Source organism: Schistocerca piceifrons, chromosome 8 (assembly GCF_021461385.2).
Source record: "Schistocerca piceifrons isolate TAMUIC-IGC-003096 chromosome 8, iqSchPice1.1, whole genome shotgun sequence".
NCBI lineage: Eukaryota > Metazoa > Arthropoda > Insecta > Orthoptera > Acrididae > Schistocerca > Schistocerca piceifrons.
Window position 1 is genome coordinate 140,644,624 of NC_060145.1, and position 27,101 is coordinate 140,671,724.

The following is a 27,101-nucleotide window of genomic DNA, read 5'->3' on the forward strand; positions in this document are numbered from 1 at the left end:
CAAATGACGCAGACCCGATATGATGATATTTATGGGCCCCCACTGCAACCATGGGCATATTTGTTTCATCCAGATTAATATTTACAACACTGTCAGTATTATTATATTTTAGCCTGTAACTGCCTCGGAAATGATGCCTGTCAAAATACCAGCAGCTGTCGAGGATATCAGCTGGCGGCATTCCTGCAAGTTATTTGAACATTTGATAAGTCAGGAGAAGTCAAGCTTCGCAAGACTTGATTTCCCTCTGCACTGTTTACTCCCCCCATAATTCCTCCATTATAAATTTAACTATCCTTTGATAGCTGAGGATCTGTTCTATCAACTGATCCCTTTATTCAGTCAAGATACATCACAAAATTCTTTTCTCTCTCATTTGATTCAGTACGTTTTCATTACTCATCTGACATATTCATCTAATCTTCAACATACTTCTATAGCATTTTAACAGGTTCTATTTCCTTCCTATTTATCCTGTTTATGGCACTCATTTCACTTGCATATGAGGCTGCACTCCAGACAAGAAATGATTTACTAACACTGAAATCTATAGTTGATGTTAACAAATATCTCTTTCACAGAAATTCTTTTCTTGCTACTGCCAGTCTGCATTTTATATTCTCTCTACTATGGCTATCATTAATTACAGTGAAACATCTTCATAACATTACAACATATAATGTTTTCTTCTATGTTACATAAATTTTTTCTGGTCCCAACCAAAAGCCCATGCACACAATGATACATTTTTCTCTATACAATGATTTTGTCCATGTTACTCTTATATTTTTGTCACAATTTTTCAACCCTGATCAATTATTTCCCTCTTTATAACTTTTAAGCAGTGGGATGTAGACGCTTCGTTTTCTGTTACAGGGATGTACACAAGCTCCAAAGGCTCATGCTCAGTGTGATTCACACATCAGCATCAGGAACTGAGTCATGTGAGGTGTGACATGCAACATGCTTGCCATCTGTCTCTGGCACTGTTTTATTGTTTTGCGAAAGCAGATGGTGAACACCTATAGTGCTGCAGTGGAAGAAATTGAATGTCAACCGCAGAAATTCAGTGAATTAATAGGCAGTAGTTACGTCACTTCTGAGGACTTTGTGACTATAGGTGATAATGTGCCAACCACACAAGTGCTGAGTGTTGCGGAATTGACTGACGAGAGAAGCATGGAGAATGGAAGTGAAAATTAAAGTGATAGTGAGATGGAAATAATCCTGCGCTCTATTTACTAAGAAAGCTGAAGGATTTGAAACATTCAGATTTATTATGGCCCATAAACTTGAGGACACAACAATAGCACAACTATCTCATTTGGAGCAAGAAACTGTTTTCATACAATCCAGAAGAGATAGAAAGCAAATACGCTTGCGTGACTACTACAGAAAAACCATATGATGTTCAACTTGTGGCAATTCATAGATTTTTGTGAACATTTTACTAAAGTTGTATTTTTTAATTTAATTATTAAAGTAATTTTTTTAATTTGTGCCATTTACTGTGTTTTTCTGTAATATAACTGCAGTAAATTTGACATGAGTTTTATAATTATCAACTGGAAGTCTTCCTCTTTATAGTGTTTTCCTCTTTACAGTGTTCAGAAATTGTGCTCCCTTAAAAAAATAAGGACACAGCTTGTCTACTCTTTTCTGTGATTCATAATCTCCTAATCTAATTCCTTCGCCTTTGTGTGATATAATGTGACTACATTCTATTGTGCTTGTTTCAATTTAGTTGACATTTTTCTTATAACTTTGTTTCAAGACAATATCCATTGTGTTCAACTGGTCTTATAAGTCCTTTGTTGTCTGACATAATTAAAATTCCATCAGTAAGCTTCATTGCTTTTATTTCTTCCCTAAGCTTTAATTCCATTTCCAAATTTCTCTGTGTTGTCTTTCAGCTTGCTCACTGCACAGACTGAATTACTGGGATTGGACTACAACCCTGACTCACTCCCTTCTCAGCTAATGTTTCTAATGATTCCATTTCATGCCCTTCAACTTCTACAGGGTGAAAAGTATTTAAACCGACAAATTCTGGGAGGTTGTAGGGGACATCAAAACAAATATTATTCCTTAATGTCATTTTTTACTATGAGGAGTATTTAAACCGGTAGAGAAAGATTTATCTGGCGGTGAATTAATTAAACCAACAAACACTTTTCCATTTTTATGACCAAGGATCGAGTAAGCCATGGTACAGGACCACCTCTACCAATCCACGTTTCGGGGAACCATCGGTCCAGGAATCGATGCACACGAAGACTGAAATGTGCCGGCGCCCCGTCATGTTGGAACCACACGCGTTGTCTTGTAGGGAGTGGGACATCTTCCAGCAATTCTGGCAATGCTCTGGTGAGAAAATTATAATAGTGCCTGCCATTTAATGGCCTAGGTAGCAGATATGGCCCAATTAAACAGCCCCCAACAACACCGACCCACACATTAACAGAGAACCGCACTTGATGAGCGCTAGTAACTGTGGCATGTGGGTTATTCTCATTCCAAACATGCGAATTGTGCATGTTGAAGACTCCATCACACCCGAACGTTACTTCATCGATAAACAACACAGAGGATGGAAATGTAGGATGCATTTCACACTGTTCCAGGTACCACTGCGAAAACTGTGCTTGTAGTTTCTCATTTCATTTTCATTCACTTCCTCTCCCGTCTCCATAACACATCTTCGACTTCATTTCCCTTGCATAGTCCTTCTACACATACCTTCCACCTTTCAGCGGTGCTTAACACTGTTTCTCTATCTGAGCTCTCGATAGTCATGTTTAATCATTCTGCCCTTTTTATATGTCTTTATTTCCTTTTGTCTCCTTCATTTGCTGCATTTTTGTACGTTCTTCTTTTGTCGACTAGATTCAGTATCTCATATGTTACCCAAGGGTTCTTACTGGGCCCAGTCTTTTTGCCTACTTCATCTTCTGCTGCGATCAGTATTACAACTCTCAAAGCTTCTATTGTGTTTCTTTTCCCTGTTTCTGTCAATTGTTGGTCAGTACTCCTTATGGAACTCTTAATGGTCTCTAACAACAAAAACAATCAATTATTGACAAAATTATGTAATTGTTATGTTCCGGGACTGGGCCAGACTCTGAATGTGGCTCTCCAGCAGGGATACGACTTCCTCAAATCCTGCCCTGAAATGAGATCCATCCTTCATGAAATCCTCCCCACCCTGCCAAGAGTGTCTTTCCGCCGTCCACCTAACCTTCGTAACCTGTTAGTTCATCCCTATGAAATCCCCAAACCACCTTCCCTACCCTCTGGCTCCTATCCTTGTAGCCGCCCCCAGTGCAAAACCTGTCCCATGCACCCTCCCACCACCACCTACTCCAGTCCTGTAACCCGGAAGGTGTACACGATCAAAGGCAGAGCCACGTGTGAAAGCACCCACGTGATTTACCAACTGACCTGCCTACACTGTGATGCATTCTATGTGGGAATGACCAGCAACAAACTGTCCATTCGCATGAATGGACACAGGCAGACAGTGTTTGTTGGTAATGAGGATCACCCTGTGGCTAAACATGCCTTGTTGCACAGCCAGCACATCTTGGCACAGTGTTACACCGTCCGGGTCATCTGGATACTTCCCACCAACACCAACCTATCCGAACTCCGGAGATGGGAACTTGCCCTTCAGTATATCCTCTCTTCTCGTTATCCGCCAGGCCTCAATCTCCGCTAATTTCAAGTTGCCGCCACTCATACCTCACCTGTCTTTCAACAACTTCTTTGCCTCTACACTTCCGCCTCGACTGACATCTCTGCCCAAACTCTTTGTCTTTAAATATGTATGTGTGGATGGATATGTGTGTGTGTGCGAGTGTATACCTGTCCTTTTTTCCCCCTAAGGTAAGTCTTTCCGCTCCCGGGATTGGAATGACTCCTTACCCTCTCCCTTAAAACCCACATCCTTTCATCTTTCCCTCTCCTTCCCTCTTTCCTGATGAGGCAACCGTTGGTTGCGAAAGCTAGAATTTTGTGTGTATGTTTGTGTTTGTTTGTGTGTCTATCGACCTGCCAGCGCTTTCGTTCGGTAAGTCACCTCATCTTTGTTTTTATATATAAATTATGTAATTGGATAGACAAAAAATTCTACTCACCACGTGGCGGCAGAACACACACATAAAAGACTGTCGTAATTGGCAAGCTTTCAGATCCAGTGGCTCCTTCTTCAGGCAGGAGGGTTGAAGGGAAAGGAAGAAGTGTGAAGGAAAAGGACTGGGGAGGTCTAGGAAAAGGGGCAGATTTCAGGAAAGTCACCCAGAACCATGGGTCAGGGGAGATTTACCGTACGGGATGAGAAGGAAAGACTGATTGTTGGAGACTGCACCGGATGAGATTTGAAAACCGGAGAGCTTAAAGGTGGAGGACATGGTAGATTACTACTAAAACAACATGCCCATGTTAATAAGAGTGAAAAGCTAAGTGCATTTTACGTAACATACACAGAATGGGAATGGCGAAAAATAGACAGGAAAGACAACATAAGATGTAGAAAACTAAAATGGAGTGAAGCAAAGAGTAGTTGCAGTGAAGAAATGCTGAGAAAGAAGAAATTAACGTAAATTAAGGCCAGGTGGGTGGCGAGAATCAAGGACACGTTAAGTGTTAGTTCCCACCTATGGAGTTCTGAGAAACTGTTGTCTGAGGGAAGAATCCAGATGACTTGTGTGGTGAAACAGGCCCCAAGGTCACGAATGTCATGTTGTAGAGCATACTCTGCGACAGGATATTGCGTGTTGCCAGTATACACCCTCTGCCTATGCCCATTCATCCTAATTGATAATTTGGTGGTAGTCATGCCGATGTAGAAGGCCTAACAGTGTTTGCATAACAGCTGGTATATGACGTGTCATTTCACAGGTGGCTCTCCCTTTGGTAGTATATGTTTTGCCAGTTACGGGGCTATTATAGGTGGTGATAGTAGGGCACATAGGGCAAGTCTTGCAGCAGGGACGGTCACAGGGATAGGAGCCGTAGGATAGGTGCAAAAGGAGCATAGGGTTTGACTAGAATATTGCGGAGATTGAGAGGGCGATGGAAAGCTGTTAGGTGTGTTGGGCAAAATTTCAGACAGAATGGATCTCATTTCAGGGCATGATTTTAGGAAGTCATGGCCAAGTTGAAGTAGCTGACTGACATATTCCAGACCAGGATAATACTGAGTCACCAATGGTGTGCTCCAGCAGAGGGATCAGCAGTACCAGGATTGGATGTGATGGCCCAGGAAATCTGCTTTTAAACTAGGCTGGTGGGGTAATTACATCCAGTGAAGGCTGAGGTGAGAATGGTGGTCAATTGCTGCAAAGAGTCTGCATCCAAGCAAATATGTTTGCCTCGAATGCCAAGGCTGTATGGGAGGGAACGTTTGACATGGAAAGGACGGCAACTGTCAAAATGTAAGTACTGTTGTTTGTTGGCAGGTTTAATGTGGACAGAAGTGTGTAGCTGGCCTTCAGTGAGGACGAGCTCAACATCAAGGAAAGTGGCATGGGATTCAAAATACGACCATGTGAAATTTAATTTGGAGAAGGTATGCAGAGACTCAGGAATTTTAGCAGGTCAGCCTCACTGTTAGTCCATAAGGTCAAGGTGTCATAAAATGTATCTAATCCAAACCAAGGGCTGAAGACTTATGGATCCCAGGAAAGCCTCCTCCAAGCAATCCATGAAAAGGTTGGCATAGGAAGGAGCCATCCTGGTTCCCCTGATCTGTTTGTATGTCTGCCCCTCTCAGGTGTAGTAGTAGCTGGCAAGCATAAAGTTGATTAAGGTGAGTAGGAAGAATGTCAGAGATTTGGAATCAGGTGGGCACTGACAAAGGAAATGTTCAGCAGCAGACAGACTATGTACATGGGGGATGTTGGTATAATCTGTGGTTCTTTCAATTTATGTAGGTCCCATTTCCTTAATTTCCTACCTTTCTGCAACTTCTTAAGTTGTAGTGTGTGGTACATAACAAATAAAATATGGTCATGTACACTCCAGGAAATGTTTTGCAGTTTAAAATTAGGTTTTGAAATGTCTACATTAGCATTTATACATTCTATATGAAACCTTCCAGTGTTTCCAGGTGTCTTCCACACATCTATAAAAGCTATTATTTGCCTGATTTTATCTGCAGTGTCTATGAAATAGAAATGTTGAGGCTGAACAATTTTTTAGTTTCTGCCCTGAAAGACAATTCTTGAAGTTTTCCAAACAGGTTCGCATGAGACATACGGTGTCTTTCTTGAAGTGCCTGACAATTGAGATTTTTCAGCATTTATAATAGCATGCGGCCGTTCGTGCTTCCACTCATTGTGTACGTTCCCCTTTTAGTGTGACCAGATACAAGAGAGCCTGTTTTGTATCTTGTTGAGTTCTAGAAAGTTTTGCTGATTTAGGCATCACTATACTGATTATTATGGCAATTACCTTTGCAGTGGTGCAGCAACTGAATGGTGCCAATGTTAGACAGAACTCAACATTTCGGCTTTTGGTTAGTTGTTATCTATTTCTGTCCCCTTCCTGCCAACAACTGCCCGGAAACTAATTTTTCTGTCACTTAAAACCTTAACTTCTGACAAATTTTAACATTTAGGGCGAGGTCCTTGATAATATATTGCTATGAAAGTTACTGGAGACTTTTTAATTAACCTTTACCCATCTATCTAAGGATTTGTGATTTGCTTTGTACCTATTGTTCCTAACAGTAGCAGAAGTTGCAGAAAAAATTTAAGGTGGTCTTACGAAAATGGCTATAATTATTTTACAAGAATCTTTATTTCAGCAATATATGGTAATGACACAGTTAGGAAACTGATTATTCGAATAATTTAAGTTGCATACATTACTAGCACAGACTGCCAGTATCTCAATGCCCCACAGATATGATCCCCTGGCTTGCCATGGAACCCATGTAGCCAACAGAAACACCTAGTGGCAGCTGCTGTGTAAGAGCACAAGAGCAAGTGAACACACTAACTTTTGACACCTCGCAGATTTATTGGTAATTTTTCTTTGAATGCTCTTAAACGTAATGCAGATGCAGTAATCTGAAATATATGGCACTAAATCTACCACAATGTGCTACATATTGCTCCACTAGACTGCTGAAACTTGGCATCAGGGTTGTGAGCACACCTTGGCTTGTGCATGTTTTACGGAGCTTCTGAGCATACGCAATTGATGTAATTGCCTTATGGGTCAAATACATATGGGTTTGACAAACAACGTTCATGGTTCATAGCATGCACTGCTGGTTCTTACTGCTCAACTACTAATTTATGTCAATGCCACCAGGTAGTAGCACTCTGCAGCAGACTTTTATCTATATTCGCCATAAATCCTATAAGGTGGTAGCGCACTCCACAGATATGTGAATTCACATACTATACAGGGTGTCCCATTTATCTTGCTCACCCTAAACAACTGTTTGTCCAGATGCAAATTACAAAATGTTTCAAGCAAATGTTCTTTAGCCATTAGGGGGACATCAATCAGCATGATTGCCTTCATTGTAGCTTTGTTTTTTACAAAGATATGAATGGCAGTATGACATTTTTTAAATGGCACCCTATATTTTTTATTCAGTAATTCGTTTCCTCTCCTAAACACCTATTCAAAAATGTATCACAGTGTACCATTTACTGAAACACAACATTATTAATTACATAACACAACATTGATGTTCATGCTCCCAGCACTTAGTGCAGGTACTCAGTGTAATGGAACACATCCACATGCTGACAGTGACAGTGGACAAATGTAAACAAAAGTAGAATGCACACCCGTCATTCAATCAACCATCATCAGTTGAAGAGTTGTGTGGACAGAATGTACACCAATGAAGAGAAGGTAGAAATGCTACTCATCTGTGGGGTGTGTAAGTGAACAGAACAGTAATTGCAATACTATTTTCTTATGTATGGGTACATTTAGTACAGTAGTTTAGTCCTTTTAAATAATGTTGTGTAGAGTACGCATACAGTAAAGGCTGTCCTCCCTACAAACTGCACTGTCATAACATTTCTTCTATTGTTGTTGTTGAAGGTAGGCGAAATGCTACGCAGGCAGCAGAACTGTACAGAGAGCAATATCCTGATAAGAACCCATCTTCCCGACAGATGTTTTCTTGTCTTGTTGCGACGTTTCAGGAAACGGGAAGTTTCAACCCACGACAACACAATCGTTGTAGCACTTGCACAGACAATGCTGCCGTAGTTACTGTTCTCACTTCCACTGCTATGAATCCACATGGAAGAACATGACAGCTTGAACACGAGATTGGTATTCCTAAAACCAGTGTACATCATATTCTTACACGTCACTGGTTCCATCCTTACCATGTACACCAACATCAAGAACTGCAAGGGAATGATTTCCAGAATCGCGTACAGTTCTGTCAGTGGGCACAGCAGCAAATCCTCGCCAACCCGAACTTCTTCTCCAATGCTTTATTTACCAATGAATGTTCCTTCTCAAACAAAGGACAGGTAAATACAAGAAACATGCATTATTGGTCCAGTGGCAACCCACGATGGCTTAGACAGATGGAACATCAGCGTCAATGGAGGATTAACGTCTGGTGTGGGGTGCTTGGTACTACAATTATTGGCCCTTTTTTCGTCAATGGTAGTCTAAATGGCACAGTGTATGCCAACTTCCTCAGTTGAATTCTTCCTCCTCTTCTGGACGAAGTGCCGCTAAGAACCAGAATGTTTATGTGGCATCAACATGATGGATGTCCAGCACATAATGCCTTATGCGCACATCATGTTCTGAACCAAAGGTATCCTGCCAGATGTATTGGTTGAGAAGGAACAGTTACTTGGCCTGCTAGGTCTCCTGATTTAAATCCTCTGGACTTTCTTCTTTTGGGATGCATTAAAGACGTTGTCTATTGTTATATTCCAACTACTCCAGAGGACATGCAGGAGTGTATCGTGCTTGTTTGTAATTCTCTTCAGCAGGCAACACTGGAAGCAGTAAATAATTCTTTCATTCAATGAGTGCACCAGTGTATCGGTGTCCAGGGTCACCACTTGGAGCACCTCTGAATGTTCTACTCCTGGGCAATGGTACAGGAGAGTCAAAGTCAGTTTTGTGTTGTGCTTTTACTTGGTTTCCATTTCTTTTCTGACAACTCTAGCAAGTGGACAAGTTCGTGATCCCAGGCTCAAAGTCAATGTTGTGTTATTAATAATGTTGTGTTTCAGTGAATGGTACACTGTGATACATTTTTTAATAAGTCTTTAAGACTACGAAAACCAGAAGAAGATAGCAACTACCACTCCTACATGGTACTGTGGCATCGATAGGTTACATTGACCCTGAACAACATGATCTTTGACTGAGATCGGACGTTTTCGAGTCACCATGTTATTCTAGCAGTCTGCATTTATGTCTCTTGCTGTGTACATGTGTATGACTACTGTGGAAATATATATTTATGTGCAGATATTTGTGGGACAGTTTGTTCAATATACCTCTACACATATCCCGTTCCTACACTGGTGACCCCAAAGTTTACACGTCTTCCGCGACTACCACAACGGGTGTCGTAGCATCAGCAGGTTATGAGCATGCTGCTATGGCCGCCTCACCCAACGCTTTGTTCGAAGACTTGGAAGCTCAACAATGGTCACTGGACCTCTTCATTCCTTTGCCAACGAGCAGTTCTACATTAATTCACAGCGATTCATGATCTCCAGCCGCGTTAACCTCAAAATTTGTCACTCTAGAACGGTCGAGTACTACACCGCTAACACAAACAATGGACTCGGGTTTCATGTCGCCGGACTATGCTCGAAAACGTATGAAGTTTGAAGTGAACAATATTCATAACTGTGTACCTACGATTGATTGTATAATGCTCAAAGTGATCTTCATTTGCACACGTACTTTGACTCTTAATGGTCCGCAACAACAGTTACTGTGGTGCCGTGTGTAGCGCTGCCATTACCGCAAAACACACCCAGCCACTATCAACCATGACCTGGTCCAGTTTTGCCTCATTTGCAAACTAATATAGGACATTTTAGTGCACACAATTCTCCATACTCACCCCCAGTCTGGCCGCTCAAGTTTTTGACCACATCAGTTCAAGTGCATCATTCGGTGTTTCGCCTTCTAATGGCGTCTTACCACACCGAAGTGACTTTCTGCAAGTTCCACTGGTCATTTATAGTCCGACCTCATGGGGCATGTCTTCAACGTGTACAGTGAACTCAAACTTTTGTCATAAGAGTTACCAACCCACACCCTCCTGCCACCGCCCCCCCCCCCCCCCCTTTTGCACCCGCAGGGGGCCCCGGTTCCGGCCGCTTAGCCGCTCACCTCTCCTACAGCACCACCTGTGTCAGCCATGCCGGCCTGCATTATTTCCGAGGTGGGTCAATTCAAATCAGTGCCTGAGTGCCTGTAGCCTATGGCCCAGTTTACAGGACCCCAACACCTATCACGCAACCAACCATTCCCACGGTACTGACCGTGTCAGCCGCATGGTGTTTTCGTGACACATCAAGGACAATGCAACCCACAGTTGCTATGGACGTTTTCACCAGAAACACACAGGCGCCTACCATGCCAGCCTACTGTATAGCCTCTCCCATCACGGACCAGACGGTTTTCCAAGACACACCGAAGCCGCCTTCGTCCCCACTTCCAAGTCGTCTGCCAAAGCTGCCACCTTTACACGAGGACAACCCAGTGTCACGGTTTGAGCTTGTCAAGCATCTTTTCGAGCTGTATCACATGTCCGGTGACAACTCTAAACTCCTGTGTCGCGTCATGCACTTCCATGATCATTCAGACTTAACTTGTGATCTACTCCTCTCGCCATAGCCTCCACCGAAATAAGAGTTCGCGAAGAACAACAACTCGCCTGGTCACCACAAGATTTAATCATCAAGATCTTGTACGAGGAACACCTGGGGGACCGAACCCCATCACAACTCTGGCGCCACTTTCAGTTACTTGTGAGTGAGCATACCATGCTGGACGCCACTCTGTGGGTGGTGTGGTCTGCCAAGCTGCCTGCTGACCTACAGATCCACCTGCTACCACACTCCTTCAAATCAATTGGCTCTCTTCTCCACATCACCGGCAAACTGTACTCTTTGCTACAACAACGCCAGCCAGCTCACTACCCCGCTTACCGGCCGTCCGCTGGCAGAGGCCGGGCTCGCTCCGCCTCTGCATCTTCAACATCGCCTGGCAGCATCCGCTCGCTCTCTCCACTGTCCGTGCACTCCAGGATCGGCCACGCACCATATGTGCCAGTATACATGCCAGAACAAATTGATGAGGACAAGCCTCCTCTGCTGCCACAGTCACCACCACCACCACCACCACATCCAGCTCATCCGTACTGCTGGTACCACAAGAATTTTGGCAATAATGCCAAGAAGTGCCGGTTACCTTGCCAGCACCCAAACGCCGACCGCAGGACCTAAAAGACGCCAAGTCCTGCAGGGAACCTCATGGGCATCCTCATACATTGCACTCTGTCCACTTGTCCACCCTGCTGAGCAGTCATTTGTATGTGACTGACATTTCGTTACAGCTTACTTTCCTAGTTGACACTGGTGCTAACATGTCTGTCATACCTACATTGATGGCTCCCCCGTCTTTTCACCGACGAGGTCACTTCTATGAGCTGTCAATGCATCAACATTATAAACCTCAGGCTCTGTCAAAGTTACGGTGCACCAATCTCATTCTCTGTGTTTTCCGTGGACTTTCTACGTTGCCGACATTGATGAGCCTATTCTCCGTATGGATTTTTTGTCCCATTACAAACTCTCTCCGAACATAGTTCAGGGCTCAGTGCCACACCATCCCACTAATACTCAGATACTGTGCTCCCGCACTTATGTTCCCCGCAACATGTGAGTTATTACGCGAGTGCTCCACCCTTGTGGGCGGCACTGACCTGTGTAACTAATCTACTGTCAAAATATGACTTGATGGCACAGCTCCGCTGGGACAACAACAAGCCAAAACAACGCATCATACACACCTACAACGAGCTCATTGCAGCTTGTAACTCGCTGCTAAAAATGCAGTCCATGGTTCCGCCACTTAATTGAGCTTCTCCGGCCAACACCAGCTCGGACACTCATTAGGTTAGTCAAAATACATTAAACGCTTGTGACGATTCGTGTCCAGTAGACTCAGCACCCCCGACTCACTCGCCACGTTCAGTGCCTTGGGTTTCAAACAGTGCATCTAATGACAGTTGCGCACAACGCAACCATGCACACTATGCAAGCAGCCATCCCACATGTTAATAAACATTCCCCCTCTCTCATGCGCCAGTCACGTTACTCGGCGGCCATCGCTGCTCCATGCGTGACGCAAACGCCGCTTTCGTCCACACTGGTTACCAAGTCCAAGGTCGACAGCAGACATTCCTCGCACGTTCCAACCCGCTCTGCGCTGCGTGCGTAGCCGCCCTCTTCACACAAGCGCACGCCGCGCTCATATACTAGGCATGTGACTTTCGGGCAGCCTTTTCCCACTTGCACTAACGGCTATGCCTCATTGCGCCCTACTCGCCCAAAAACTTCACGTCAGGACAATGATCAGTCTCGTGTGCAGTTCTCAGTTTCCATCACTGACAGAATGACATAGAAGTTAGTTACCACTGCTTGGCCTCCTATTAGGCACAAGGTTATACTCGGGCCGGTGAAACATGTCACTTGACAGCTCGCGTGTGGTTGGCTACACTGAGATTGCGAGGTTGCAATAGCTGCCACCGCACATGCTCACAACTCCGAAGTACATTTTGTAAACGTAAGCTACAATCAACGTTTATACGTAAGTGCAACAAAGTACATTTTTCTAACAATGGAGAGAATGACGACAGAGACTAAGTGTTTGATAATATTGAAACCGGGAAATAAAAACACTCGAAGTTAATGACAATATCTATGAAAAGTTACAGTAATAGCTGCATGTAAAATGTCATATAATAACGTAAATCTAAGCATACCAAATAACACACTATCCACACTCATAGAAAGAAATAAAGCAAAACATGCATAGTCTACCCGATTGCAGAGAGGAATTCTGTAAACATTTACACTCACCAATTTACGATGTCAGTGGCGTAATTCCATGCAGTTCTCCTACACATCAATGGAATCGGTGCCAAAACCGTTGTCTTCGTCATCATCATCGTCATCGTCATCGTCATCGTCATCGTCATCGTCATCATCATCATCAAGAGAAATCATTAATTGTTCATTTTCATTTATAATGCCATCTATAGCCTGTGCTTCTCTTATCAGTTTAGCAACATGGTCTACTTTTTTTTCCTCCATGAGGTAGCGCCTACAGTAGCAAGGCCTTCACGTAGCAGTCTTTCCACTTCTGTTATAGTAAAAGTCTTGTTGTTACCCCCAATGTATGCCTTGACTTCTCTCCAAACCAATTCAATAATTCAGTTGGATTAAAATGACAGTGATAAGGCATTAGCCTCATTACCAAGTGACCCTGTTTGCTTGCAATTTCATCTACATGTATTTAGACGTCACAGGCTTATTTTGTTTAACGAGTGAGTATAACAGCAGCTTTGTCATGCTCATGTCCGCAGCAATGTCTCTCGCCTGCAACCACTGCACCATAGTTTCTTTACGGTCACTAGTGGTCAGAGTTTTATCTAAAATCATGGAATGGTACGGTGCATTGTCCATCACAAAAACTGTAGGAACACTAAACTGTAGCAACAAATTTTTAAACCACTGTAGAAACCATAGGTGGTCCATATCCTCATGACAGTCACCGGTTTTTTTTCGATCGAGAAACTAGAAGTCCTTCAAGCACAAAGCCATCTGAAGATCCTGCATGGGCCACAATTAATCTTGATCCTCTTCCTGTTGGCTGATGACCGCTGCTATTCGAAGTATCATCTGTCCAGCATTTCTCAACTGAATCTCCAGCGGTGATCCAAGTTTCGTCTAATCATATGACTGAGCGTATGTCCTTTCCTACAATTTTGTGTAAGAAAATGTTATGAGCTGCAAAACATGAGCTTTTTCTAGTAACAGTTTTCGTCCATCTAACTTTTTAAAATGGAAGCTCACACTTTTTAGTATCATCTTAAGAGACATTTTCCCCCTGAGAAAAGTGCACTTTCTTTTAAAGAAATTAGCAACTTCGCTATTGTGGGGTATTCTTTCCTTTATAGTATCCGTTTATGTGCTGAAGAATTGCATCGGACTGGAAAGAATCAATATCTGTAACAGGATGAGGCTGCTTTTTTTTCTTGCCCGGAGTACTTAAAAACATGCTGTTTCTTCCACAGGGGCTTTCTTCCACACTGTTTACTTCACAGTCTTGAAGTAGCACCCCTTTCCTTATAAATGTTCTTTCATTGAGGCTTAGAGTTTTTGAGGTACGCTCTAAAACTTTATCGGCAGGAATTAATGCATGCCCGTGAACAGAAAGAAATTCTTCTTCTTGCTCATAAAACTCATGTGTCCTCCAATTCCAAAGACTATTTAATGGCACTCCATGAAGCAACGGATTGTTGCTTGGTGAACGACAGCGTTTTGGTGACACTGTTTAACAAACAAAAACTGTAGTCGAGGCGGTAACACAACACAACAGCATGCATTCACGCACAAACATACAATGTTTACACGGAAGCCGGCAACGTGGTAGTGTCGATGCCGTAACCGGCTTTTGTTCAGTGCTGGTATTGGCTCAGAAGATGCAGCGCCTCCTGTTCCTCACTTGTTTATTAGTTATACTACCAACTCTATGGCGCTTGCGGAGTTACCTTGAAGTGACATGTTTCAGCGGCCTGGGTATAGATGCCTCAACCCTATTAAGTTGCACGCACCCCGGCAGCAAATTAACGAACTTTTGGAGGCAGGTATTCTGCAATTGTCAGACAGCAATTGGTCTTCACCAATTCACCTCGCCCTCAAACACGATGGTTCTTTCTGAAGGTGTGGTCATTACAGATGTCTAAACGGTCATACCGTCATGGACAATTAACCTGTGCCTAACATACGTGATTTCACTCCTATGTTATCAGGCACTACAATCTTCAGTGTTATTGACTGTAAACGTGCCTACCACCAGATTCCCGTAGCGCCGGAAGACATCCCTAAAATAGCTGTTATCATGCTGCTTGGTTTGTTCCAATACAACTTCATGCCATTCAGCCTGAAAAATGTGGCGCAAACGTGGCAGCGATTCATTGACTCCATCTTATGACAGTTCGAGCTTTGCTTTGCATACCTGGATGACATACTCATTTTCAGCAAGTCGGCTGAGGAACATAAAAATCATTTATCCGTGGTCCTCCAGACCTTGAATTCCAATGGCATTCAATTGTGCCAGCCTTCTGTCACTTTCTTTGGTTACACCGTCTCCACCGACGGAACACAGCCTCCCAAATCTCGCTTGCAGGCCATCACACAATGCCACCCCCTGCTACTTACAAAGAACTTCGACGTTTCCTGGGCACAATAAACTACTACCGCCATCACCTGCCCTCTTCTGCCACAGCGCAAGCCCCACTGACAGACTCGCTGTCGGGTAAACTGACTTCAGGACTCAGACCCATTTGCTAGACTGCACCCATGCTGGAGGCCTTCCATGCACTAAAGACTTCTTTAGCTCACGCCGTGACACTCACCCACCCCAACCCCTTGGCCGAGTTGTTCATCACTGCAGACACCAGTGACATCACGATGGGAGCGGTACTACAGCAACGCAAGGCAGACACGGTTTCCCCTCTTCATTTCTTCTCTAAAAAACTATCAACAGTTCAGAAGAAATACTCCGCTTTTGATAGCAGTCTACAAGACTGTAAAACACTTCTGCCCCAACATGGAGGGTTGCTTGTTCTTCATCCTCATGGGTCACAAACCACTCGCAGCCGCTTTCTGCAACCACCCCCCCCCCCCCCCCCCCAGAGGACCCACCCCTCGACATTTCCACCACTTTTATCTAGTCTCCCAAATTCACAACCGATGTTCGCTACATCAAAGGCATGGACAACATTGCAACAGATTTTTTCTCGTGGATCAATACTACTTTGCGCATCATAGACTTATCCAACCTGGCTGCCCTACAAGTGTCCGACGAGGAATCTCAAGCTCTCCTCGTGGACCCTCAAACTTCCCTTGTGTTTACCAAAGCTAAATTCCCCGGCGTTGTGGGTGAGATGTGGTGCGACTCTTCTACCAGTACCTTACGCCTGTTGCTCCCACTCCCCCTGCACCGCCATGCCTTCGATGCGCTGCATAACATCGCTCACCCTGGTGTCCGCGCAACTACACGGCCCATCTCTGAGCGTATCGTTTGGAAAAATATAAAACGGGACTGTCAGACCTGGGCACGCAGCTGTGTCCCCTGTCAATGCAACAAAATCAGCCCCCACACCTCCCCACGACTGGGCAGGCTCGACATTCCCCCAGGACGATTTCTCCATGTACATACCGTTGGAGGGCCACAGATACATTCTATCCACAATCGACCGCATGTCCCACTGGGTAGAGGCAGTTCCTTTACCTAACATCATGGCTGAGAGCGTGGTCAAGGGTTTCATCTACTCATGGATTGCTAGGTTCGGTTGTCCGACCACCATCATCACCGAGCAGGGTCGGCAGTTTGAGTCTTCCCTGTTCACAATTTTATGTAAAATCTGCGGCATAAATAAAATTCATAACACGACTTACCACCCACAAAGCAACGACTGCCTCTGGTCCGAAGCCCTTCCATGACTGCTCCTCAGCCTCCACTCAACTATCAAGCCCGACTTACGGGGAACTATCTTAGAATTCGCTTTTGGGGAGAACCCCGTCCTACCAGGGGAATTCATCCAACCTCAGGTACCCGAAGATTTCCCCCCCTACCTGGATTTCATAAGTCACATGCGCACTAACTTCAAACATGCAAGCCTGCACCCACCTATCAGCCACTCCCCGCCAGACACTTACGTGCCAACCGCTCTCAACACTTGCTCCCATGTGATGCTGAGAGACAACTCGATCCGACAACCTCTGCAACCACTTAACCTCGGCCTCTTTAAAGTCCTCCGGCGGAGCAACACAACTTTCAACATCATCGTCAAAGACTCTCCCCAAACTGTTTCGTTACACCGACTCAAACCAGCTTTCGTGGACTCCGATGCCCCCCTGCTAGCTCAGTCAGATTCATCAAACGACTCTCCTGCCAGTCTCTCTCCCGCCATGGAGTCCAACAACATTTCTCCTTGGGCCAACATCCCGATTTTTTCATCCAACGCCATTTTTGGGTTTCTCGGATACGTCAACCTCTACCCGGTGTGTGGGTTTCGCAGTTACCTCACCGACTTAGACACCCTCTCCCATAGTCAACCTGCTCTGCAACGTACCCCCCACACCACGTGGACGACATTTCAATCGTAACTCTTGACGACCGAGTTCTCATTTTACTCACAGACACCGCGACCTCACCACCCAACGACCAGCTACACTTCAGTGTTGCGCAGAGCCTCACCCTCCCTTGTGAGTGCGACCCGATGACAATACGTGCCTTCATCTCGCCGGACAGCTCGGTTAGAATCCAGGCTTGCCACAACTACATCCTGCCACCCGCCATTCTGCCCGCCTGCTCACGAGCCTGCCGCCGCATCGTCCGCCCTCACTGGTTCAGTGACTTCGAGGTGGACCTGCCTCCCGTCGTTCCACCTCCACACCCTGCCCCGGTCGAGGTGGAGGTCCCGGTTGTGCATCTACCATCTCGTGCAACCACCAACTGCGTCAATGCCCACACTGTCTCCAGCCAAGATGATTCACCTGTGGTACTCCGTACTGCGGGGAAGGGGGGGGGGGGGGGGGGGCTGTGTGGTGTCAATAGGTCAAATCGACCCTAAACAACATGATCTTTGATTGAGATCAGACATTTTCGAACTGCCATGTTATTCTAACAGTCTGCATTTATGTCTCTTGCTGTGTACACGTTTACAACTACTGTGGAAATATATATTTATGTGCAGATATTTGTGGGACAGTTTGTTCAGTATACCTCTACACGCATCCCGTTCCCATAGTGGATTTACAGATGGAAAGAAAAGTTACTGAAATTCTAGGTTGTTACAATACGTTTCTCAGTGTGCTTGGTATAACAAACCAGAATATGTTAGCAATCAAGAAATCTCTTTCTACTACTGGCCATGCTCCTACTGACTGGTGAGGTTCTCATTCTATTTGAACCATAAAGAGTCAGCTGATGCCGTTGAAAATGTTATGAAACATATAAGTTCCCTTCAAGGCTGTTCTTCACAATAAGATACATCTAAAATTTATCTACCGGGAGAATTAAACATCAAAATAGTGCATCAAATGTACATAGAGGCATAGAGCTCCCCCCCCCCCCCCTTTTTTTTTGTATCCCAGGTCAGATACTTACTCTGAATGTGAAAAATTCAAAGCAAAAAAGAAATCCCTTCCTGCAAGAAAACTTAATTATAACAGGAGTGCAGAAGAAGTAGATAAAGAAATTAAGTGGCTAGAAACTTACATAAGGAGAAGACTGAAGTCTCCTGTCAATGAAAACATGGAGTTAAAATTAAAGCTAGGCAAAAACATGAACATTGGCAATAGGTATAGATTTCATGGAAAATGTTTCAGTGCATAATATTAGTGGTAATGATGTACACTACAAGTGACACATATCTTTTTACATGTTTAATGCGCATGTTCTCCTTCCAGGAGCTGATGAAGTTGCCCATTGTTGTTTGACTTCCACTTTTATCATCTTGTTTTCTCAGTTCAACATTGCCACATCTTTAGTGATACTTGCTCGGCCAGAATAAAAGTTGTCTTTATTTGCTTCATCCGCTCTACGGTTCATCAATATAACAGATTTGAATAAAAGTAATCTTTTCCTGTTAGAGTGCACAGTTACATGGAATGGGGTGAAGATGTGAGCTTAATAAATCAAAAAGCCCACACTGAAACAACAGTGATTGGAATGAACACATCAAAAGATGCTGCGTAAAACCTAGTGCCTTCTGTGTCATCGAATATTCCCAAGACAAGTTCAAATCATAGCCTTCATTTCTCGGTAAAGAATACAGAAAGAAATAACCATTGAAGGTAAGACAAATAGAAGAAATGGCAGTTGACAGAACTTCTTCTAGACCTATCAATTGTTGCACCACTTGCAACGGCTCTTGGGAGTCCTATTTAGTGTTGGGGGTGGGGGGTGCCATTTGCAGACTGGAAAGCACAAAAAAAAACATCATTTTCAAGTTTAATTCCTCTCTCCGAGGCAAAATATGACGACTTTACAATCCCTTAAGAAATTCTGTTCTGAAAGTGCACAGGTCTATTTTTCAAAATTACATGTAGTCAACAATGAGTAATTTGGTGTAGAGATTACATTAATTTCATCAGTCTCTTATAGGCATTTTAATGTAATAGCCCACAAATGGTGTTTACCTCTAAGGCAAACACTTATATATATGTAATACGTTCTATTAAGTGGACTAGATTGTTTTGTTTGTAGACATGTAGGACTTGACTTTTCATTTTTAATAAACAGGACACTATGACATGGCACTCACTTCAAATGAAGAGTCTGTTAGGAAAAAGCCTCGAGAATTCCTCTAAAAAAATCATTGTATGTCTACCATGCTTAATCTGCTGCATTTTTAACTCCAAATTAAATTACAGCACAATATTAAAAAGTGGATTTTGATCCTTTTTCCCTTGTACCCTTCACTTATTTCATAATTCTGTAGAATGTTACATAATACAGACCACATCGATCACTAAGCTGTATGCTTTACAGAAGTGCCATAAATGAAAATAATTTGGATAACTGTGACTGTGTTTACTTATTTTATTAATAAAAGCATTGCCCACAGGGTCATACAAATGCTTATATGGTTGCAAACAAATATCTTTTTCCAGTTACACAGTCAGCTGCAATACATCACTATGTACTTCATATTCACATAAGAGAATTGATCCCATTAAGTCGAAAACAGTCACCTATGTACTGTATGCCTAAATGCTTATTTTACTGTTAAATTGTCCATTTGTGAATTAACAGTCATTCATAATCCCTGAATACAAAAATTTTAATAACTGATAAAAGGGATCTCCTTTTGCCTTCGAAATTAAAATGTTACATAAAACCTGTGAATAAAACTAATGTGTGCAGCCATGCTTATTCATAAATGAGATATGACACTTACCCCATCTGCCATCATGAAATGAACTCCCAAATCAGAAGTCTGTGCATGTACAAACTCAGTGAATGCCTCTATATTATTTGGATCAAAAACGTCACCATTTCCATCAGTGCCACCAACTCCTTCAAAATTTAAAATAAATATTAAATTTATAAGCAGAATTTGCCCCTCAGGTCTTAAACTTACAAAAAAAATAATACAATGCAGTACAGTTTTGCTTGAACTAGACTCCAAAATATTGGCTAAGCAACTAATGACAAGGTCAACAGTATTTTCCATGCTACTGATTACTGTAGTAGATCAGATTGAGAAGCTGTTCAGTCATCATTATGGCGAATCTCAAGTTTCCTGATAAAAGCATAGTATTAACAATATTAACAATATTTATAATAGGAATTCAAGGACTCCAGATCTTCTGTGGGTACGTTCGCTCCTTCCCCAAGTGTTTTAGTTGTACAAACTGAAACACTTGGGGAAGGAGCGAACGTACTCACAGAAGATCTGGAGTCCTTGAATTCCTACTATAAAAAATGGCGATTATGATCTAATCCAACCAAGACTGAGGTGTATGTTTTCCACTTCAACAATAAAATGGCCCAACAAGAACTGAATGTGAACTTCTGTGAACAAAGAGTCAAACACAACTTCAACCCCAAGTACCTTGGCATAACACTAGACCGCTCCCTGACTTACAAAAAACATCTAGAAAATATAAGCCAAAAGCTAAAGAGTCACAACAACATCCAGACAAAATTGGCTGGCTTGACTTGCGGAGCTCAAGCATCCACCTTACGTACTGCAGCAATAGCCCTGGTATATCCTGTTGCCGAATATTGCTCTGCTGTCTGGCATTCGAGCACTCATACTAAGAAAATCGACGTCCAGTTGTACGAGTGTATGAGGATAATAACAGGTACTATTAAATCCACCCCAGTCCCTTGGCTGCATTCTCCTAGCAATATTCCACCTCCACAATTGAGAAGGCAAGAAGCAGCAGCAAGAGAGTGGCCAAAAATTCATGACTCAGATTACCCACAAAATCTACCAATCCATGATGTTTTAAACGAAATACCATCGACCCGCTTGAAGTCACGGAAGCCTATATGGGTTAACACACAAGAACATCAACCTGACATCAAGGAGCAATGGCGGCACTTTTGGAATTATTCTGGAATTAATAAACAAGCTATCCAAGATCTTACTCTGGAATTACCGGGCTTTGACCTGAAGAGATGTACCTGGACTAAATTAAACCGTATCAGAATGGGCCATGCAAGATGCAATGCATATAAGTACAAGTGGGGTCTATGCGGCTCACCAGCCTGTGACTGTGGAGCACCAGAAAACATCCGCCATATTATTGAGGAATGCCCCTTAAGAAGGTACGCTGGACCTGTCTCTGAGGTTATATATGTGAAGCCCTCTGCTTTGGATTGGCTGTGCAATCTAGATATCGAGCTTTAAATATATGAATGAGTTTCTAGTCAGGCTTGCGAAGCTTTTAACATGTAGTTATTTTGTCTTGAGTGTTTGTACTTTATCCTTTTGTGCTATTGCTTGTTTTTTACACATGTACTATTTACACATTGTTTTGTTTTATACATTTCGTTTAAATATTGTTGTACTTATATAAAATACTGCCGCTGTATTGCCATACACAAAATAAAATAAATAAGTATTAACAAACACAGGCCAATTTTTCTGTTCAGAGTTTCTACAGAATCAAAAAGCAACCATCTGTTTTAATGGAAAACCATATGAGATATATTCAAAAATTTCATAGTCTAAAAAGTAACTAAATGCTTCAGAGATTCCTCCCCCCCCCCCCCCCTCCCACACACACACATCACAAAAAACCCACACACACATATATTAAATATTAATATATAAAATGATACATTTAGTCTTTTTAATACCCTCAGTGAGGTACGATTAGTGCGAATGCAAAAGAAATACCTGTCCCATTTTCAATTTCATCATCTGATATAAGTCTTCAGCCATCCACTCATTTGTTAGCAGGAACGAATCTTCAACAAAGTATGACATCCCAGAGATAAATGAGAACGGTTCCAATCTCCCGCTTCTGACCAAGTTTCTTATGAGTTTTTCCTTGGACATAAGGCATATGCCAGAACTGGTAAGCCCCTCCCTTTTATTCCCAACTGGAATCCATTATCAAACAGTGCATTTATAGAAGCACTTTTCTTCAAAAGTCATACAGAAACAATTCAAGATATGTGCAAGGGTGCACTGTCATGAGGGAAGAGAAGTTCCTTCGTTTGAAGATGTGAACAACATTCAATCAGAATTATGGCCTTAAATTTGTCTAGTACTGAAATTTATTATTCTTTGAATAATTTTGCCCTCATGGAAAAAGTCTGTAAACACCGAACCACAGGAAAGTCACAAAACAGTAGTCATGACATTTCCTGAAAACAGAATTTTCACTTTCTTTGTTGAATTTTCACTTTTTGTAACCAACTGTTCCAACTGCTACTTCATCTCTCATGGATAATAATGAACACTCAACTAATCTAGTTGTATAAAACATCGAAGAAACTCACAGGAGTTGCAATTATAACAAGTCTGCTCAATCATGTGTATCTTTTTCAGTAGTTAACACCTATGATTCAACTGAGAAGAAAGCATTGTTCTTCGTGCAAAATTTGAAGGACCCAGGCTGATGAGATCTTTGAAATGTCAGTGAGCTAAAATACTTCCAACGACCAGTAACTGATGATATTTTCTTCACAGTTTCATTGGTCATAGTGGATTTTGGGCACTCTGATGGTTCGTCATCTTCAATGTACGCATAATACATTTCGATTTGTAACACACCGAAATGTAAAAATAAGGGAATATTTTATGTTGATAGGGATTACATTATGTGAAACAAAGTGCTTTCCAACAAGTTTTATTTAATTTTTATGAAAATCTTTGATGTTAACACAGTCACATGAGCAAGCAACTAAACACTGATTTCTAAAAAATTACATCACACCAGCAATTATTTTCACGGGTAAAATGTGTAATAAAATAGAAAATACTACTACTACTACTACTACTACTACTACTACTACCACCACTACCACCACCACCACCACCACCACCTGTAAAATCTTATACCATTATTTGAATAACTAATGCAATCAGTGAGGTGAGGCAAAACATTCATACTTGCTGGCAAAAAATGAAAGTGTAATAAAAACAAAAGAAGTCAGTTTCTTGTTCAACAATCAATTCTCCTCCTCCTCCTCTCACCTCTTCAGCAGTGTGCAGCCAAGACGGATTTTTGTGCCAAATGTTCCAGCACATGGGTTAAAAAACTGTGATACATATTTAATAGTTACAATTTCAGAGTTCTTTATCAAGCAACATACTGATCTCACCTTGATCAAAAATATATTACCACGTTTTCGCAAGTGAAAGTTCAACTGGAAGAATGGTAGTTTTCTGTGGACGAAAAACCTCTTGTAGATGTGAGATTCTAAATATGGCCAACAGTCAAAAGATATTTGGAAAAAGTGCTTTTACTAGTGACTTAGAGGGGAAGAAATATGCAATGAGTACAGTGGAAACTATGTCTCCATGTGAGAAATGTATGCAGTGTTTTGAGAAAGTATTTATTAGCATTTATTTCTGTCTTTTGTTCTTATTTTCAACTTGTAATTATTCACCTATCAATGCCTTCTAAATGCACTAGAGCAACAAAGCTTGCTCAGAAATATTATTAAAAAAATGTGTCAGCAGAACTAGGTGAACTGGGTGAATATAAATTATTGAGTGAGTCTATAATGGTATATTTTTACCAACAGAAACACATATAACTGGTCTGACCAGAGAGAGTAATTCTGACATTTTGCAATGACTTTTGATTGCATGTACCATCCAGTACAATACAGAAATGTTGTAACTATTTCATTAAAAAGTATGACAGCATTGCCAACTAATTCTAACCAAGTCGTTTCAATATACAAGAATAAACAATGCTGCAGTTTGACAGTCACCAGACAGTCAGCAAGTTGTGATGGCTATCTTTTAACAGTACACAGCAACTCTGAGGACTAGATCCTCGGGGTAAATTAATTTTCTTCAGATGATGGTTTTATTACCAAAAACAGTCAGCACCGATAGAAAGAACAGAAACTGCAATGTAGACTGTAACTTTTTATTCTCATATAAGGTACAAAATCAGTGAAGTGCCAACATGTTGCCAAATTTTTTTTTATTATATATTGGTTTCTATACTGTACATATCGTGGTGATCTAAAAATGATGCAACTACTTTGGGCCAAGGGATGTAAATTCATTAACTAAAACAATGTGATAGGAGTCTAAATAATACAGAAAACGTCAACAAACCTAATGACAATCAATAGGAGTACTGCACAATTGTTGTTTTGTCACCAAATAAGATGCCATCAGCTGATAAACACGACTTCACTTGAGACATTTTGGGTGGAACACATCATTAGATTGCCATGATCATATTGGTGATCTGACACATAAAGGAAGTATGTAACAAAGCTATCATGCCTCATTCAAGTACCAATCTTAGAATAGGTGAACATTATTATATTAATGTAAATTGTATACTTTTCCATTGATTAATTTTTTATTGCATCTTGAGGGTGTACGAATGTAACATCAAGTTACGTAAGTTTTTGTATCTCCAGTATGCTTACATCATCCAGCTACTGTCACAATGTTAGCATTTTCATTGTTTCTTCTGTTTATTTGTATGTAGTGTTTCTCCTACAGTGTACGCACATTTTCCTGAATGAAGGAAAGCAGACTACGGCACAACTTCCCAGTAACAGTGAGATGACTAGAGATGTAGCCTAAGTTCAGCTAGGAAAAGGATGACAGGGAAGTCAACAGTTCAAATCATCTGCCCCAACATTTTGCATAATAAATTTCGGAAAAAAAACACTTAACTCTAAGATAGCCAGACTCAGATTTGAAAATGGCTCTTCCTGAATAAAAGTCAATTAGCTTAACACTTTTCACAAAGCATTATTCCAAAAATTTAAAGCTGACTGCAGAATTATTCTACCACCGCCAACATATGTTTCAAGTAAGGACTATGACGATACTTTAAGAGAAACTTGGGCTCATGTCGAGGCATTTAGCCAGTTATTTCTCCCTCATTCTATTTGTGAGTGGAATAGGAAAGGAAATGATCCTCCACCATGCACTATACAGTGACTTGAAGGGTACGTATGTAAATGAGATTCTTCTAAGTGGTGTAATAGTGTAACTCTATCACTATTCTAATTACCAACAAGAGTTCATAATTTTTTTGGATTTGTTTTAGAGTGGACTCACTTGTTTCCATGTCAAATACAGTTTCAACTGCTTCCAATCAAATGTGATTGTGGGATGTTTTTATGTATTACTTTGGAACATGGGTAGCTTGTTATTCCGTTAGTGACATCAACAAACTGTTTTTTAGGCAATCTCTGTCATGAATGATAGCTACATTATTCCCAACAGTTTCTGAGATTACAATCATTGAGAATTTCAGTTTTTCAGATAAGATTTTGACTACACTGATGTTATGTAGTATCCACTTTTTAATATCTTTTTATTGTTATTATTACTTGATTAATTTCTCCTTCAGTCAGCTCTTTTGCTACCTTTGCCTGTCAGTGTGTTGTTTGTGTCAGTTTTTGTGTGTATTTACTTTCATGTGAACTCCATTGTTGAGAGAGAGAGATGTATGAGCCAACATTGTTTGCATCACTTAATGAGCCAGTCTTCATTTTCATCTTCTTCTCCTTCTTTTCACAAGACTTATGTCATTTATATTCCATAACATAGCGCACAAAAATGTGTTTTTCATCCCCATAGCTTTATCCCCTTGTATGACTTTTTCTGTTAATAAGTCTCTAGTTTTTGTTCCTGTGCACTCTGTTTTCCATGAAAAGCTACACCCTGGTGTTTTTATTTTGTGCCAAAATCATGTTGAACACGTAGATGCTGTAATGTACACAACAAATTTCTTGATGCCACTGTGGAAGTAGGGACGACATCCTTGCAACCCGAAGAAAACCAGCTGAAACTGAAGTACCACTGAGATACTATTGGCTGAAATCTTTAGTTTCCATGCTCATAAACTATTATTCATCTTCACACATTAAGGTGATCAAGGCTATCACACTGTCAGTTTCCTTTTTTACCTATGATTAAATTAAGCCGACTGTTTCACCCATTTTAAGTGATTTTGAAACTTATAATCAGATGTTGTTGTCTTCAGTCTGAAGAGTGGTTTCATGTGGCTCTCCATGTTAATCTATCCTGTGCAAGCTTCTTCATTTCTGCATAACTACAGCAATCTACTTCCATTTGAAGCTACCTGCTTTTTTGCTTTTTTGCTATAGCTGTCTTCTGTACTTGTGCCATCATCAGTTATTATGCTGTCTAAATAACAAAACTCATTTACACCTTTTAGTATCTCATCTCCTAATCTAATTTCCTCACCACTGCTTGATTTAATTCAACTACAATCGATTATTCTTCTTTTACTTTTATTATTTTCATATAGCAATCTCTTTTCAAGACACTATCCATCCCATTCAACTGCTCTTCCACGTTCTCTGCTGTCTCTGACAAAACTACAATGTCCTCGGCAAACTTAAAATTTTTTATTTTTTTTCCTTGAGCCTAACTCACCTTTCAAATTCTCCTTGGTTTCCTTTACTAGTTGCTTAACATACAAACTGAATAATATAGAAAAAACGCTACAACCCCATCTTACTCCTTTCTTTACTACTGATTCCCTTTTATGTACTTCAAATCGTATAATTGCAGTCTGGTTTCTGTATAAACCATAAACGGCCTTTCACTCCATGTACTTCAACCCTACTGCCTTTCA

The 27,101-nt window shown here is 41.6% G+C and overlaps 1 protein-coding gene across 1 annotated transcript in view; it reads right to left on the reverse strand.

Annotated features, from left to right (window-relative positions):
* LOC124711168 (cap-specific mRNA (nucleoside-2'-O-)-methyltransferase 1) overlaps nt 1-27,101 on the reverse strand; it is a 284,326-nt gene that overhangs the window by 188,405 nt on the left and 68,820 nt on the right. The window contains exon 8 of the mRNA XM_047241092.1: nt 20,228-20,346. Coding sequence (XP_047097048.1) covers nt 20,228-20,346 — 119 coding nt within the window. The remainder of the gene's footprint in view (nt 1-20,227; nt 20,347-27,101) is intronic.